Source organism: Panthera leo, chromosome D4 (assembly GCF_018350215.1).
Source record: "Panthera leo isolate Ple1 chromosome D4, P.leo_Ple1_pat1.1, whole genome shotgun sequence".
Taxonomy (NCBI): domain Eukaryota; kingdom Metazoa; phylum Chordata; class Mammalia; order Carnivora; family Felidae; genus Panthera; species Panthera leo.
Genome location: NC_056691.1, coordinates 39,949,323 through 39,966,825, shown reverse-complemented (window position 1 = coordinate 39,966,825; position 17,503 = coordinate 39,949,323). Strand labels below are relative to the sequence as shown.

Sequence of the window (17,503 nt, the reverse complement as noted above, 5' to 3'; positions counted from 1 at the left end):
CAGTGTGAAGCATGAAAATTACCAAAAGCACTTCTGCAGAACTTTTCTGTCCCCTGGATAGTGAGTGCTTCTATCTTCGTGCTGTTAGTTAGTAACCCAAGAGCACATTGGCTGGTTTACTGATAAACTATCAAATCCTGACTTTTTTTCCTTCTTTCTCCCACTGCTTACGTTGGGGGCCATTTTGTTCACCTTTCAATTTTTATTAATTTTTTATTGAGAGAGAGAGCATGCACACACGTGAGCAGGGGAGGGGTAGAAGGAGAGGGAAAGAGAGACTCTTAAGCAGGCTCCACGTCCAGTGCCCATGACCGTGAGATCATGACCTGAGCCAAAATCCAGAGTCAGATGCTTAATCAACTGAGACACCCAGGTGCCCCACGTTGGGGCCATTTTAAATCCCATGAGCATAAGCCCTAAAGAGTAAAAGGGAAACAAAAATAAATGCCATTTCTATGCCATGTCACGTTGCTATTTTGTTAGCATAACGGGGACAATACTAAAACGACAAAAATGTGGATTATCTTTCTATTTCGCCTTCCCAGCTTCTGTTTCTTATAACTGTGGTGTGGGTGATGTGTGTTCACTTAAGGTAGTTAATGTAAATGGGAAGACAATGTACTTGGAAGGACGGGGGTGCCTTCTACTCTCCCTGAGGTGGGTCCTATCGCTAAACACTTATGAAGGAAGAATGAAACCTTCCCTAGTCAAGCTTTGTGCCTCTCCCATGTTCCTTTGTAAACGGTCAGACCCTTGTGAGCCCCTTTTTGCCCCTCCATATGGTGATAGAGGGCTGGCAGAGATTTCACTAGAGGCAACAGATGGGCAAGCATTTTTTCATTATTTTCACGACTATTTAATTTCCTAGTGATAAAATTGGGTTTTATATTGTAGCCACATAAACTCCTTTCTTTGCCATTCTATGCTTGTGGAAGAGGTGTAGGTCGATTTCATCTTAGTATTCTGTGTTTTTTTTACAAAGTCAGGTTTCAGCGACGGTGTGTTTTCCAGGTGGTGAGATTGGCCTGGTGCCTTGTTATGATACCATTACATTGGTGGTTTCGGATGGAGAAGCTGGTCCTTATGTGAATGGCTGTTGCTACAATGGGCCTCATCCATCTGTTCCTGTTCATGAGTCCTTTCCAGTGTATGACCTCAACATCACAGTACACCCAGTGGACAACCAATCACCTTCAATTGCAATAGGTGACAATGTTTTCTTCTATTAAAGTTCTAACATCTCACCTAGTGTCATAACTGTGGTTTAGTGAAATACTATGCACTTGAATTATAGTTAAAATAAACTACAGAATTGCCTATGATAATTGCCTCAATGCAAATCTGTGGAAAACTCAAAGCGTATAAAAGATTGCAGGGCAAAGGAATTTATTTGTTTCAAAATTTAGGTAATTCTGTGTGGAGAGAGAGTGCAAGTATGTTTGTGAGTGTGTGTGTGTGTGTGTGTGTGTGTGTGTGTGTGTGTGTTATGGGATCAGGACAACATTGGAATCCTCAAATATTCTGGCTTTATTTCACATGGGGAAATATCATTTGTCTGCTGGAGAGAGAGTAATTTATTTTCTCCATAATAATTTCTATTAGAACAGAATGAAAATACCAGAGAGACCATTTATATACATTTAACCTTATTTGCTTTTTAGAAAGTCATCGCTTCATAGACATTATGTATATGTTCTGTTGCTTAGAAAAAAAATACGAGCATATGTATGGATGTTATTGTAATTTGCAAACTATCTCCCAAGCAATGTTCTGGAAAGGAAGCTTTATCCCTGCAGAATAATTAAGCACCAAGGCATGGAAAAAATGTTCGTTATGAGTAATTCATAATAGCTTGCAGGCAATTAACGCTCTGACAAACAGAGGTACCAACTGATCTTGAAGAGTACATAAACTACATTTAGTGGCTTATCATTAAAACAGTTTGGCAATTCTTATTTTCATTTGTCACTTCTATAGACACACAAGGGAAATCAGAGTTCCTTGAGAATGACTAAAGGGCTGTACTAGAGCATTTAGTATTTCTGCTGTCTTTCCATTATTGTCTGGCTTGCTTGTACAAGAAAAAAATATAATTCCATAAGTCAAATTAAATTCCACCCATTACCCCTGAATATTTTCACTGTAAGGAGAAATTATGCCAGAGGAAATGAACATCTCCCATGGAAGCGTATTTGCACATGGGAGGCTCCTCTGAATTGGAATTACAATCACTCCCTTTTGTCTTCACTATTCTGATTAGGGGATTTCACACTAAGTCATAATTGTGTTATTATTTGTATGCAGGTACCATGTTCGTTGTAGATGAGGGTTTCTCAGCAGCCATCACCATTAACCATTTGTCCGCCACTGACCCCGACACTGCAGCGGATGACTTGGAAGTTGTTTTGGTTTCTCTTCCCCAGTTCGGCTACCTTGAAAACACTCTTCCTTCTGCAGGTTTTGAAAAAAGCAATATGGGCATAAGCATAGGTAAGTCATGGCTTCGTGGCTAGCAGTCACTTGCCTATGTCTATGTATCTGACTCGCCAAATCATGCTTAACGACTGCGTAAGGACTTCAACATTGTTCAGAGCACTGTATACGTTCAAGGAATTATTATTATAGCTGATATTTTTGAAAATTATTGTTTTTATCTTAATTTTCTGTTTTGAATTTCCTTATGTATGGGAGTTTACTTCAAAGTAAGTGGAAATGTCACATAGGAAAACTATAAGAATACTGAAGAAGGAATGTTTTATTTAAAAAAAATTTTTTTTTTTAACGTTTATTTATTTTTGAGACAGAGAGAGACAGAGCATGAACGGGGGAGGGGCAGAGAGAGAGGGAGACACAGAATCGGAAGCAGGCTCCAGGCTCCGAGCCATCAGCCCAGAGCCCGACACGGGGCTCGAACTCACAGACCGTGAGATCGTGACCTGAGCTGAAGTTGGAGGCTCAACCGACTGAGCCACCCAGGCGCCCCGAAGAAGGAATGTTTTAAAAGACCTTCATAGCAACCCAGAATACTGTGATATCATAAATCTGGTGGAGCTCACAGGTCTCATTCTCCTAACCTTTTAGCACTTTTAAAAGACAATGGCAGAAAAGATCAGGACACGTATCATGGGTGTAACAGAGAGAGAGAGTGAGCCTGAGATGTTGAAGGTGAGGACTTTAATTTTGAAAACGGAATGTATCTCAGATATTTAAATATTTTTTTTTTAACGTTTATTTATTTTGGAGACAGAGAGAGACAGAGCATGAATGGGGGAGGGTCACAGAGAGAGGGAGACACAGAATCTGAAACAGGCTCCAGGCTCTGAGCTGTCAGCACAGAGCCCGACGCGGGGCTCGAACCCACGGACCATGAGATCATGACATGAGCCGAAGTCAGACGCTTAACCGACCGAGCCACCCAGGCGCCCCGTATCTCAGATATTTAAATAGCTCTTGTATTTCAGACAATAACAACGAAAACAAAAACATTAATAGAGTGACTGAATGGATAGAAAAAAAACAAGACCCAATACATGCCACTTGCAAGAGGCTAAGTTCAGCTTCAAGGACACATATAGGCTCAAAATGAAGGGATGAACAAAGATATCCCATGCAAATGGAAACCAAAAGACAGCAGGGGTACTTACAACAGATAAAATAGACTTTAAATCCAAACTGTAGCAAGAGACAAAGAAGGTCACTGTAAAATGATAATAGGGTAAATTCATCAGGAGAATAGAACAATTATAAATTTATATGCATACAACGTTGGAGCACCTAAATATATTGAGCAAATACTAACAGATCTGAAGGAAGTAATGACAACAATACAATAAGAATACTTGGGTACTGAAGTCCCCCACTTTCAACAATGGATAGATCACCTGGATGAAAAATCAACAAGGACACAGTGGACTTAAACTGACATTAGAGCAAATGAACCCAATAGACATACACAGTATATTCTATCACCCGATGTGTCACAAAACAACTCTTAGACAACTTTGAAAGACTGAAGTCATACCAAGTATCTTTTCTGACCACAATGGTATGAAATTTAAATCAGTAACAGGAGGAAAACCAGAAAATTCACAAATAAGTGTAAATTAAGACACTCCCGAACAACCAATGGTTCAAGGATGAAATTTTTAAAAAAATCCTGGGGTGTCTGTGTGGCTCGGTCAGTTACACATCTGACTCCTGATTGCAACTCAGCTTGTGATCTTACAGTTTTGTGAGCTCAAGCCCCATGACGGGCTCTGAGCACTGATTGAACCTGCTTGGGATTTTTTTTTCTCTCTCTCCCTCCCTCTCTCTCTGCCCCTCCCCCATTTGTGCTCTTTCTGTCTGTCTCAAAATAAATACATAAATAACCTTCAGAAAAAGTAAAAGTAAAAAATCCTATGATTTCTCATCACAAGAAATATTTTTTTCCTTTCTTTTCTCTCCTTTTTTTAAGGATTTTATTTTTAAGTAATCTCTACACCCCAAGTGGGGGTCGAACTTACAACCCCAAGATCAAGAGTCTCATACTGTACCAACTGAGCCAGCCAGGTGCCCCTTTTTCTTTCTTTCTGTTAAAACTGTATCTATATGAAGAGATGAATGTTAGCTGAACCTACTGAGGTAATCATTTCACAATATACGTAAATCAAACCATCGTGCTCTACACCTTAAATTTATACAGTGATGTATGTCAATTATTTTTCCATACAACTGGAAGAAAAAGAAATTTAAAAAATCTTGAAACAAACAACAATGGAAACACAACATACCAGAATATATGAGATGCAGCGAAAGCAGTGCAAAGAAGAAAATTTATAGTGATAGGGCCTACATTAAAACATTATCTCAAATAAACAACATAACTTTATAACTCATGGAACTAGAAAAACAAGAACAAAAGAAGCCCAATTAGCAAGGGGTGCCTGGGTGGCTCAGTGGGTTGAGCGTCCGACTTCAGCTCACGTCACGATCTCGCGGTCCGTGAGTTCGAGCCCTGCGTCAGGCTCTGGGCTGATGGCCCAGAGCCTGGAGCCTGCTTCCGATTCTGTGTCTCCCTCTCTCTCTGCCCCTCCCCCATTCATGCTCTGTCTCTCTCTGTCTCAAAAATAAATAACAAACGTTGAAAAAAAAAATTAAAAAAAAAAAAAGAAACTAGGATATGGTCTTTTAAAAAGATAAACAAAATTGGCAAATCTTTACCTAGACTTGCCCTGAAAAAGAGAGGACTCAAAATTTGAAATGAAAGAAGAGATATTACAACTGATACCACAGTTATACAGAGGATCAGAAGAGGCTGCTAGGAACAACCATACATCAACAAATTAGACAATCTGAGAGAAATGGATAAATTCCTGGAAACATACAACTTACCAGATCTCAGTCATGATGAACTAGAAACCCTGAATAGACCTATAATAAGTAAGGAGATTTAATCAGTAATCCAAAACCTCCTGAGAAAGAAAAGACCAGGACCAGATGTTTTTGCAGGTTCTATCGAACTTTTAAAGAAGAATTAACACTATTTCTTCCTGCACTCTTGCAAAACATTGAATATGAGGAAAAACTCCCCAACTCATTTTATAAGACCAGCATTACCCTGATACCAAAGCCAGGTAAGGATACTGTAAGAAAACCATAGACCAATCCCTGAAGAATGTAGATGCAAAAATTCATCAGAAAATATTAACAAACTGAATTCAATGGTACATTAAAAGGATCGTACACCGTGATCAAGTGGGAATTCTACCTGGGATGCAAGGATGGTCAGCATATGTAAATCAATAAATGTGATACACCAAATTGATAGACTATGATCATCTCTATAGATACCGAAAAAGCATTTGACAAAATTCAACAATATTTATGATAAAAACTATCGACAAATTTGGTATCGAAGGTATATACCCCAATGTAATAAAGGTCATATATGACAAATTCACAAGTGGCAGCATACTCTAAACGGTTAAAAGCTTTGCTTCCAAGATGAGGACAAAAACAAGTATGCCCACTCTTATCATTCTTAGTCAACATAGTACTGAAAGTCCTAGCTAGGATAATGAGACAAGTAAAGGAAATAAAAGGTATCCAAGTAAGAAGGAAGAAGTAAAATTGTCTCTTTTTGCAGATTATGTGATATTACATGTAGAAATTTCTCAAGATTTTACTAAGGGGTGCCTGGGTGGCTCAGTGGATTTCAGCTCATGTCATGATCTCACAGTTAATCGTTTCAAGCCCTCTGACGGGCTCTGCATTGACAGTGTGGAGCTTGCTTGGGATTCTCTCTCTCTGTCTCTCCTTCTGCCTCTCCCCTACTCTTGCATGGGGGCTCTCTGTCTGTCTGTCTCTTTCAAAAATGAATAATTAAACTTGAAAAAATTAAAAAAAAAAAAGATTTCACCAAAAAACTATTAGAACAAGTCAACAAAATAAGTCAAATTTTAGGATACAAAAACAACATTAAAAAATCGGTTGTATTTCTATATACTAATGATGAACTATTGAAAAAGCAAACAATTTCATTCACAATAGAATTGAAAACAATGAAATACTTAAGAATAAAATCAAACAAGGAAGTGAAAAATTTATATACCAAAAACTATAAGACATAGAATTGATGTCTTGATGGAAGAAATTGAAAAAGACATAAGCAAATGGAAAGATATATTCATAGATCAAAAGTGTTAATGTTGTTAAAATGTCGGTACTACCCAAAGCCATCTATAGCTTTGAAGGCAATCACTATCAAAATTTAAATGGCATTTTTCACAGAGACAGAACAAACAATCATAAAATTTCTATGGGAGCACAAAAGACCTTGAATTCCGAAAGCAATCTTGAGAAAGAATAAAGCTGGATGCATTATGTTCTCTAATTTAAAAGTATATTGCAAAGCTATAATAATCGAAATGCTATGGTGTTAAAACAGTATGGCATAAAAATAGACATATAGATCAGTAGAACAGAATGAAAGAGCTCAGAAGTAAGTCCATGCAGGGGCACCTGGGTGGCTTAGTTGGTTAGGCATCCAACCTCGGCTCAAGTCATGATCTCATGGTTCGTGGGTTTGAGCCCTGTGTTGGGCTCTGTGCTGACAGTTCAGAGCCTGGAGCCTGCTTTGGATTCTGTATCTCCCTCTCTCTCTTCCCCTCCCCTGCTTGTGTTCTCTCTCTCTCTCAAAAATGAATAAACATAAAAAAATTTTTTTTGAAGAAGTAAGTCCATGCATATGTGGTCATTTAATTTATGACAAAGGAGCCAAGAATATACACTGAGAAAAGGACAATAAATGGTGTTGGGAAAACTGGACAGCCTCATGGAAAAGAATAAAAATGAACCACTGTCTTATGCCATGCAACAAACAAACAAACAACAACAAAAAACAAAAAAACTCAAAATAGATTAAATACTTGGATGTAAAACCTTAAATCATAAAGCTCCTAGAAGGAAACATAGGTGGTAAACTCTTGACATTGATCTTGGCAGTGGTTTTTTGGATTTGACACCAAAAGCAAAGGCAACAAATGCAAAAATCAAGAAAGTAAGACTACATCAAACTAAAAAGCTTCTGCAGAAGAAGCAGTCAACAAAATGGAAAGACAACCTGCAAGATGGAAGGAAATATTTATAAACCATATATCTGATAAGGGATCAATATCTAAAATGTGTAAAGGACTCACTGATCTAACTCAGCAGCAAAGAAGCCCAAACAATCTGATTTAAAAATGGACAGAAGACTTGAATAGATAGTTCTCCAAAGAAGACATACAGATGGCCAATAGGTACATGAAAAGTGCTCGACATCACCTATCGCTAGGGAAATTCCAGTCCAAACCACAATGAGATATCACTTCCCCCCTGTTAGAATAGCTCTTATCAAAAAGACAAGAGATAACAAATGCTGGTAAGGATGTGGAAAAAAGGTAACCCTTTGGGCATTGTTGGTGGGAATGTAAGTTGGTATAGCTACTGTGGAGATTCTTCACAAAATTAAAAATAGAAGTGTCATATGATCCAGCAATTCTGCTTCTAGGTATATATTCAAATGAATGAAAACAGGATATCAAAGAGATGTCTATATTCTGATGTTCATTGTGCCATTATTGACAATAGCCCAACACATGGTAACGACCTACATGTCCGTTGATGGATGAATGGATAAAGCAAACGTGATACAAATACATGATAGAATATTATTCAACCACAACAAGAAGGAAATCCTGCCATTTGCAAAAAAAAAAAAAAAAAAAAAAAGAAAAAAAATATATATATATGGACTTTGAGAGCATTATGTTAAGTGAAATACATTAGAGAAAGACAAATACCATATGATCTCACTTATATGTGGAATCTGAGACAGTTGTACTCATAGAAACAGAGTAGAATAGTGGTTACTAGGGGCTGGAGGGTGGGACAAGTGGAGAGATGTTGGTTGAAGGGTGCAAACTTTCAGTTATAAAATGAATAATTTCCAGGGATCTAAGGTATAGCATGGTGACTCTAGTTAATACTGTATCGTATGCTTGAAAGTTGATTTGAGAGTAAAGCGTAATGTTCTCACTGTAACAACAAAATGGTAATCACATGAAGTGAATGATGTGTTAACAAACATTATTGTGGTAACATTTTACAACGTAGGTGTGTACCAAATCATCACATGGGAAAACTTAAACTTATGGCGTTGTATGTCAATTATATCTCAATAAAGCTGGGGGAAAAAGATTTATTGCCCTAAAGGTACGCATTTGGCCTGTGACTTAATGCTCAACATAGAGCATTAGAGAGAGAGAGAATCCCACGAGGAACAGCGACAGGAAAGGAGAGAGAATCCTGAAGTGGGGCTTGAGCTCACTCGATGCGGGGCTCGAGTTTACCTGATGCGGGGCTCAAGCTCACCCAAAGCGGGGCTCAAGCTCATGAACCATGAGACCATGACCCAAGCTAAAGTCAGAGGCTTAATCAACTGAGCCACCCAGCACCCCGAGATAGTCTTTTTCTTATCCAAGCATAATAAGAACTGTTTATAGGAGCAGTGGTTTTAATCAAGGGAAGGTCTCTCTTAACGTTCATTCTAACCATATAAAGAATAGTCATGAAGTCCCTACACATCCTGGTTAGCAGTTATCATCTTTCTGTTCTCCATGCAGATTTTAATCCTTCCTTATGATTTATGGATATCTGTTTTTTGTTGATGGCTGACAGATATTACAGCAGCCCCCGATAGCTGATTCTTGGGTCAACTGCAATGATCTCTTACTTGCTTTTCTTTGAAATAAGCTATTGTGTTAAGGATTAAGGATCAGTAGCTTGGGAAAAAAAAAAAAAGTTTTTCTAATTTACCTGCTCCGTGTTGGTATGCTCTAGCTTCGTTCCAGTGGAAAGACATGAAGGCTTTACACATTAACTATGTGCAATCCAGACATCTGAGGGTGGAACCGACGGCTGACCAGTTCATGGTGTATGTCACAGATGGGAAGCAACGTTCCTTGGAGATACCGTTTCACGTTATAATCAACCCCACAAATGATGAAGCTCCTGACTTTGTAGTGCAGAATATTACTGTAAGAAAGATACCAGAATTTTCCATTTCTTTTTTTTTTTAATCATTTTCTGATTTTATTTTCACCTAGCTCATTTACATTGGTCCAGGTGTCCTTAATACATTAAGTTGACTAGAAATGGGGAGAACACTAACTAGATTATATAATGCAATTACTTGAAAAACATGGGTCTAATAATAATGATGGTGATGATAGTAATAATTGCTAACATACAGAATTGCATCGATGCGATTACAGTTGCATATATATTATATATGATATAATATATAATATTTTATATATATATATATATATATATATATATATATATATATATATATATATGTTAGATGGAGTTCTTACTGGGTTGTAGGTACTATTTCAAGTCCTTTACATGTGTTCATATTGAATACTCACAGTAGGCTTTTAGGGTGATGCTATTGTTATTGCTATTGAGTAACTGAAAAAAATGAGGCATAAAGAGGTTAGCTTAGTGGCCCAAGATCCCAGGGCTTAGAAATAAGTGGCATAAGGAGTGGTACATGGGAAATTTGCACCCAGGCAGTTTGATTTCCATAGCATGTCCTCTTAACTAATACTGCAATGACAAGGACTCTTAATTCACATATATTAAGGCATCTTTTTATATAACTATTTATAAACGTATATGAAATGAAAAAACTGTAATTTGAATCATGCTTTTTATGTAGTTTAAAAAATATTTTTATGTGAAAATGTTTGTTAGTTTTATTTAAAAATTCAGATATATAGTTAAAATGGCCATGATATCACTCCACAGATAACACCTCTTGTCTTTAAAAACATGATAATAAAAATATATACTTATACAAGTTAGAATATTGAGAAATATACACAATGAAATATGACAGTCTCTCTCTTCAACAGCCCCTATCCAAAGTCACTCCCCATTGACTGCATTTTTAGTAATCCCTCAAAAATAATTTGTGCACATGCCAGTGATGTGTGTGTATGTATGTATATATATAATATATGTGCAATTTTTCTATATGTTTTACTTATAAATCAGGGATCGTATTATACCTACAAATCTCTACTTTAAAAAAAACCTACTTATGTATATTGGGAAACTTTTCATATTAGCATATAATCTTTTAAAACAATTCTATTATTTATATATGATTGTTTAATTCAGACATACCTATAGCAAATCTTGATTAAATGGATGAGCACAGGCTTTGAAATAAGACGGACTTGGGTGTTGCTGTTTACTAGTTGTGGGGTTCTGGACAAGTTATTTTTTTCTTTATGCTTCTCTTTCCTTATCTGCAAAATGTGCATCAAATCCTTAAGGGGTAGCCATGATGATCAAGGTGGCCAGGCACATACTAGACCCTTAGTAAACAGGTGCCATTTATATTATTGTTATTATGTTTGTCATCTTTTTTTCAGACATTTCCCAAAGCACATATGATCTATTTTGAAACCATTATCTAGCCTTATTTGTCACTAAAAATTATCAAATTCTGAATACAAAAGTCTTTATTTGATATGCATTTTCTTTTTTTTTTTTTTTACATTTATTTATTTTTGAGAGAGAGAGAGAGACAGAGCACAAGTGGGGGAGGGGCAGAGAGAGAGAGGGAGACACAGAATCCGTAGCAGACTCCGGGCTCTGAGCTGTAAGCACAGAGCCCGACGCGGGGCTCGAAATCACAAACCATGAGATCATGACCTGAACCAAAGTTGGACGCTTAACCAGTGGAGCCACCCAGGTGCCCCATGGATATGAATTTTCTAGTGATTGTTCACAGTATATGAGAGTCACCTCACAATGAGATTTGGGAGCCAGCTCCTGTCCTTCCTCTTCTATTGGCCCATGGGTTTCTCTGGAGAGTACTTCGGTAATTCAGAGAGAGGAAAAACTGTATAAATGATTCCTTCTGTACTTAACTCTATTGTTTTGTATCTATCTAGGGTTGGAGTTTCTGAAATAATTAAGCCATTGGGAAATTGTCCCTTGCTCTTCTCCAAAGTAATCATGCTTCTTACCTGTGCACTCCTTAGAGAAGCTGTTGAAGAGTAACAAATACAGACCTCCATTGTTATTGGCAAAGCTGGCTTTAAGCTTCAAGTGATTTTGGTTTTTTTTTTTAAATTTTTTTAATGTTTATTTATTTTTGAGAGAGAGACAGAGAGAGACAGAGCGTGAGAGGCGGAGGGGCAGAAAGAGAGGGAGTCACAGAATCCGAAGCAGGCTTCAGGCTCTGAGCTGTCAGCACAGAGCCCGACACAGGGCTCGAACTCACGGGCTGCGAGATCATGACCAGAGCTGAAGTGAGACGCTTAACCGACTGAGCCACCGAGGCACCCCCAAGTGATTTTTTAAAATAGTCATATTTATTTTGCTTTCTTGTGGAAAAGTATTTCTCTTGTAGACAGTCAAGCTTGATCAAGTCAGGATGCAACTTGCACAAAAAAATGAGGTTTTAGTTTAAGATATTATAATCCATTTCAAACTGCTCTGCAAGTAAGCTTCTGCATTTTGTGTATATTGATCTAAACCTTTTATTTACAATCTCAGTCAATGAAGTGTACAAAAAGGAATCCCAAATGTTTTCAATGGAATTTTTCAGTCATGTTGTAAAGTAATTTATCATTTTATAAATGAGAAAGGTTGCCATATAGTGAGTCCAACAGTCTTAAGCTTTATGAAGAAGGGTAATTAGAACATATTTTAGTTTGCTTTATTAAAATTCTTGGAGAAAAACACAAGTTATCATGAAAGATAATTTCATAATTATATCATTGCACATTAAATTATGATGCCATCTTAGTCCTTAATAAGTAAGACCAGCGGCGCCTGGGTGGCTCAGTCAGTTGAGTGTCCAACTCTTGATTTGGGCTCATGGCATAATCCCAGGGTCATGGGATCGAGCCCCACGTTGGGCTCCACACTGAGCATGGAGTCTGCTTTAGATTCTGTCCCTTTCTCTCTCCCTCTCTCTCTCTAAAATAATCAAATCAAATCAAATAAAAAATAAAATAAAATAATGTAAGGCCAGATACAAAAAAATCAGCATCATTTTAGCCCAAGTATCAGAATGGCAAGTGATTCTTCTTCATCCAAGTGCCGTGGAGACTTGTGGCAGGAAGGCTCTCTCAGTAAGAGAGGCTGAAGAGAAAGGACATTTTCACAAATCTAAGCCATATGTATCCTTCATGGCTAACATGCCCACCCAGCCATGAAGACATTCTTGGTCTCCTCCACCCTTTTACACTTCTTGTTTAACCATATTTAGTAACACTAGATATTTTCTTCCTTGCAGTATAATTATGGATGGAGCAGCCTTCACAGTCTCATCTACCTTTAATTTTTTAGCATATTCATATCCTCACAGCATGAAGCACAGTGCATCGCAGATTCCCGATAGACTTCTGTTAAATGTATATGTTCTTCTTATTTATAGCTTGCTTTATTTCAAAATAGGAAACAAATATTTCTTTTTTCTCTTTATTCTCACTATGGGATGGGAAAAAGATCAAGACAGCTAAGTACCATGTCAAGTTCTAAATGGCTGCATCCTACCTGAAATGAAAAACATTCAGTTCTCTTTGTCCTTAAAGAATGATTAAACCTGAAGTGGGAGGTGGGGGTGGGGGAGGGAGTTCAGGAAAATTAGAGGCATGAGGATTGGGGAGAGAGGAGGGACCCAGAATTAAAATAAACACCATTATGCTTCCAGAAGCATCCTTCTCAATTGTTGTTGATTGCAATTGAAATACAGAAGGTCTTCCCACAATGACCAAAATTAGAAACCTAGCCCCCCCACCCCCGTGAGAATAGCTGATATTTGTACTGTTTCTAAAGCAGAAACTTAAGAAATATGAAAGCAACGAGGTCCAGGAGGTGAAAATAACAGATTAGGTTCTGAAGGTGAAGGGTCTACAGTTACTTTTACAACTGAACTCTGTAAATTCCAGAAAGCAAACATTCCTTTGATTGCTTTTTCCCTAATGAAGCCATTTAGGACTCATTACACACAAATTTCGTAGAAATTTTTCAATAGAATATCTTAAAATTAGTTCTTTTGGGCAATTTCCTAGCAGAAAGACAAATTTTATTTCTACACAACTGAGCTTTTGACTTGTTTTTGTTCAGGTGTGTGAGGGTCAGAGGAAAGAGTTGGATACCTCCATCATCAATGCTGCTGATCTAGACGTTCCCAAGGATTCCTTGCTGTTCAGCATCACTCATAAACCACGCCATGGCTTCCTCACCAACGGGATGCTTAGCAAAGAGTTTCCTCCAAATAAGCAGCCTGCCAACCCCAGCCAGAGGCATGAACTTATTCACAGCTTTTCCTTGGAACTTCTCAAGAATGGTATATCACGTTCCACTTCATTTGTTCTTGTTGATTTCCTAATTTAGCCCAGAAAAGATAATAATAACTCACAGGAATAAGAAGTGAAGAAATGGCCTTCAACTACTGTATTCATTTATCTCTCAAGGGTTTTCTCTGGGCTCTGGATTAATGTAGGGCATGAAGCCTCGGCTAGAGAGAATGGGTAGTTGAAAAGGAAATAAAAATGTCTTCTTTCACTTTGGGAGCATCAATAAAAATGATACTTGTGATTTGGGGTATTTTAGCTCCAACTTTTTCATGTCATAATGAAAAATTCCTTTTTAAAACTACTGAGATCATGGACCTAAATTTGAAGAGATTTGTCTGCCAAAATTTCTATGTTTGAAACGAATATAGAACCACATATAATAACTCATTATTCTCCGTGGAGATAATTTGTTCTTTAAGGAAATGACACGTTGGAATAGCAGCCTGAATTATTTTTTAATTGCTCTTTCTAAAAAATCAATTTTATCCCATTTTCCGAATATAAACACACTTTTGAATATTGGAGAAAAGGATGGTTCTAGAATCACTGCCTATTCTCACTCTCCTTCCTGCCTTCACATATCGTTTCCCCAACCTGAACCCCCTTTGCTGGGCTAGCCAACACTGTGCCTTCAGAACCAGGTGACCTCTGACCTCCCCGTGGAGCACCCCCTCCAGGACTCCAAACTCTTCCCTTCCTGTGCTGGTTTCGTCTCTGGGCCGGTTCAACAGTTATTCTGTCTGAATTTTTCCCTTCCCCAACCAGGATAAGTGCTCTGCCTCCAAGTTTATTATGCAATAGTTGTTCAATGTCACATTTGAACTTGAAAAGCTAATTCATATATTTCTTAGTTTCTATCAATTGCAAAGAATGAACTCCTGGCACTTAAGTTGATGATATGACCAAGTTAATAACCATGTGTATCAAATAATACAGTATGTTGTGACAATAGTTTTTTTCAAATTTAAGACAAAGGAAAAGAAATAATTATTCAAATTTTGCTCTCAAGAAAGTCTGTTTTCTAATTAGGTTAAATATTATTTATTATATTCTTAGGTTAAATAAGTAGGCAAATTGTGTAAGTTCGCACTTATGCAATGATTTTGAAGAAAAAATAAAAACAGTTTACATGAATTAATCCTTTGGTTAAAAGCTTGGTGGCCTTCTCAGAGACTGGATTTTCATCTTTATTCTTGATTCAGTTAGGGCTACATTTGGTTTAAACTTTAGTATATTCTCACATACATCCCCCACCCCCAACATACAGAACTTACAAAACTGCTACCACCTTATGTAATCTGAGGTTTTTTCTTATCAATTATGAGAAACTTCTTAGTTTTTATTTATTTATTTTTAAAAGCCCTTGACTTTTTATTTTCTTTAATTAAAATTTTAAAAAAATGTTAATGTTTATTTTGAGAGAGAGAGAGAGAGAGAGGGAGGGAGGGAGGAGGAGGGAGAGACAGTACGAGCAGTGGAGAGGGAGAAAGAAAGAGAGGGAGTGAGAGAATCCCAAGCAGGCTCTGTGCTTTGAGCGCAGAGCCCCATGTGAGGCTCTATCTCATCAACCGTAACATCATCACCTGAGTGGAAATCAAGAGTTGGACGCTTAACTGACTGAGCCGCCCAGGTGCCCCTAAATTTCTTACTTTTCAAATGTTGATTGAAAAACATGGTTTGTGATAACTCCAGCTTTTCATTGTATGGATTTACTGTCCTCTCCTTTCATGCAACTATCTTCCATTTTTAAATATGCAGATAGCTTTTCATTTCTTGAATTTACAAACTACACCTAAACATATCTTATGTCTATTTTTGTAACATAAATCTCAGTCCACATCTCATAGAATTTTTTCGCATAAAATTTTATAGTGAGATTATTTCGTAAAAAGAGGTGAGCATTTATAATACTTTGAGGGAAAAAATTGCCGTTGCATGATACGCACGACCATGCCTATTTTCCTAATCAAGAATGAATAGTTTTAATAACTTGTGCAAATGTGGTAGTTGATAACAGTCTCTTATTGTGATCTTATTTTGAAATTCTCAGATTATGAGTAATTTACCATAGTTTCATGTCCAATTAACCATATATGTTTCACCTTTTGGAAACTGCTTGATAGTGTCCTTTGCCCATTCTTCCATTGACTTACATTAACTTCTAAGAGATCATTAAATATTTGATATTTCACATTTTTGTCACACGTTACAGACAAGTTTTTCTAGATTTTATTTGCCTTTTAATTCATGGTTTTTAAGTACAGAAATCACAAACTGTAAGTAGTGAAATTTATCATTATTTTCCTTTACATTTTCTTTCTTTTGTTTTTATAATAGGAAGACATTCGGCATTCAGAAATAAGATATAATTCACATGCCATAATATCTATCCATTTAATTAAGCCTAGGATTCAGAGGTCCTTAGTATATTCATCATCATGATCAATTTTAGAACACTTTATCGTCTCCTAAAAGAAATACCATACTCATTAGCAGTCATTCTCACTCTTTTCTTCCTCAGCCCTTGGCAACCAGGAACCTATTTTTTGTCTCTATAGCTTTGTCTATTCTGACATGTCGGAATCATATAAATGGAACGTATGATCTTTTGTAACTGGTTTCTTTTATCTAACATAATGTTTTCAAGATTCGGCCATAGTGTAGCACAAGTCAGAACAACTCCATTCCTTTTCATTGTCAAATAATATTCCATTGTATAGACGTGCCACATTTACTTGATCCATTCATCAGTTGATGGGTATTTGGGTCACTTTCACTTTTGACTGTGAACGTTCATGTATGTATACGTTTTTTGTATGAATAGATACTATCATTTCCCTTGGGTTTGTATCTGGAGTGGAATTGCTGTGTCATGTGATAACTGTGTTTAATATGCTGAGGAACTGCCAAACTGGTTTCCAAAGTAGCTGCATCATTTTATATTCCTACCAGTAATGTGAGAGTTCCGATTTCTCTGCATCCTCACCAATGTTTGTTATTGTCTATCTTTTTATCATAGCCGTCCTGGTGGGTGTGAAATAGTACATCATTGTGATTTTGATTTCATTGCCCTAATTGTTGATAGCGTTGAACGTCTTTTCATGAGTTTGTTGGCTATTTGTCTATACTCTTATATCTTCTTCGGAAAAATGTCTACTCAAATCCTTTGCCAATTTTGTAATTGGGTTGTCTTTTATTATTGAGTTGTAAAAGTTCTTATTATATTTGGAATAGTAGACCCTCCCTTATCAGATATATGATTTGTAAATATTTTCTCCGGTTCTGTGGGCTGTTTTGTGCTTCCTTGATAGTATCATTTTTAGCCTCAAATTTTTAATTTTGTTAAGATCTAAATTATCCACTGTTTTTGTTTTGTTTTGTTTTGGTCACTTGTGCTTTTGGTATCTTATCTAAGAAACCATTACCTAACTCAAAGTCACAAAGATTCATTGTTATATTTTCTTCTAACAGTTTTTCTAGTTTAGCTCTTACATTTAGGTCTATTATCTATTTTGAGCTAATGTTTGTATGTAGTGTGAGGTAGGGATCCAACTTCATTCTATTGCCTGTGGCTGTTCAGTTGTCCCAGT

At 37.0% G+C, this 17,503-nt stretch overlaps 1 protein-coding gene across 2 annotated transcripts in view; it reads left to right on the top strand.

The window, feature by feature from the left end:
* The window catches only part of FREM1 (FRAS1 related extracellular matrix 1), a 134,875-nt gene that overhangs the window by 52,394 nt on the left and 64,978 nt on the right, over positions 1 to 17,503 (top strand). For both annotated transcript variants that reach the window (XM_042912941.1, XM_042912938.1), the window contains exons 16-19: positions 1,012 to 1,206; positions 2,305 to 2,490; positions 9,364 to 9,560; positions 13,681 to 13,903. In XM_042912941.1, coding sequence (XP_042768875.1) covers positions 1,012 to 1,206; positions 2,305 to 2,490; positions 9,364 to 9,560; positions 13,681 to 13,903 — 801 coding nt within the window. The remainder of the gene's footprint in view (positions 1 to 1,011; positions 1,207 to 2,304; positions 2,491 to 9,363; positions 9,561 to 13,680; positions 13,904 to 17,503) is intronic.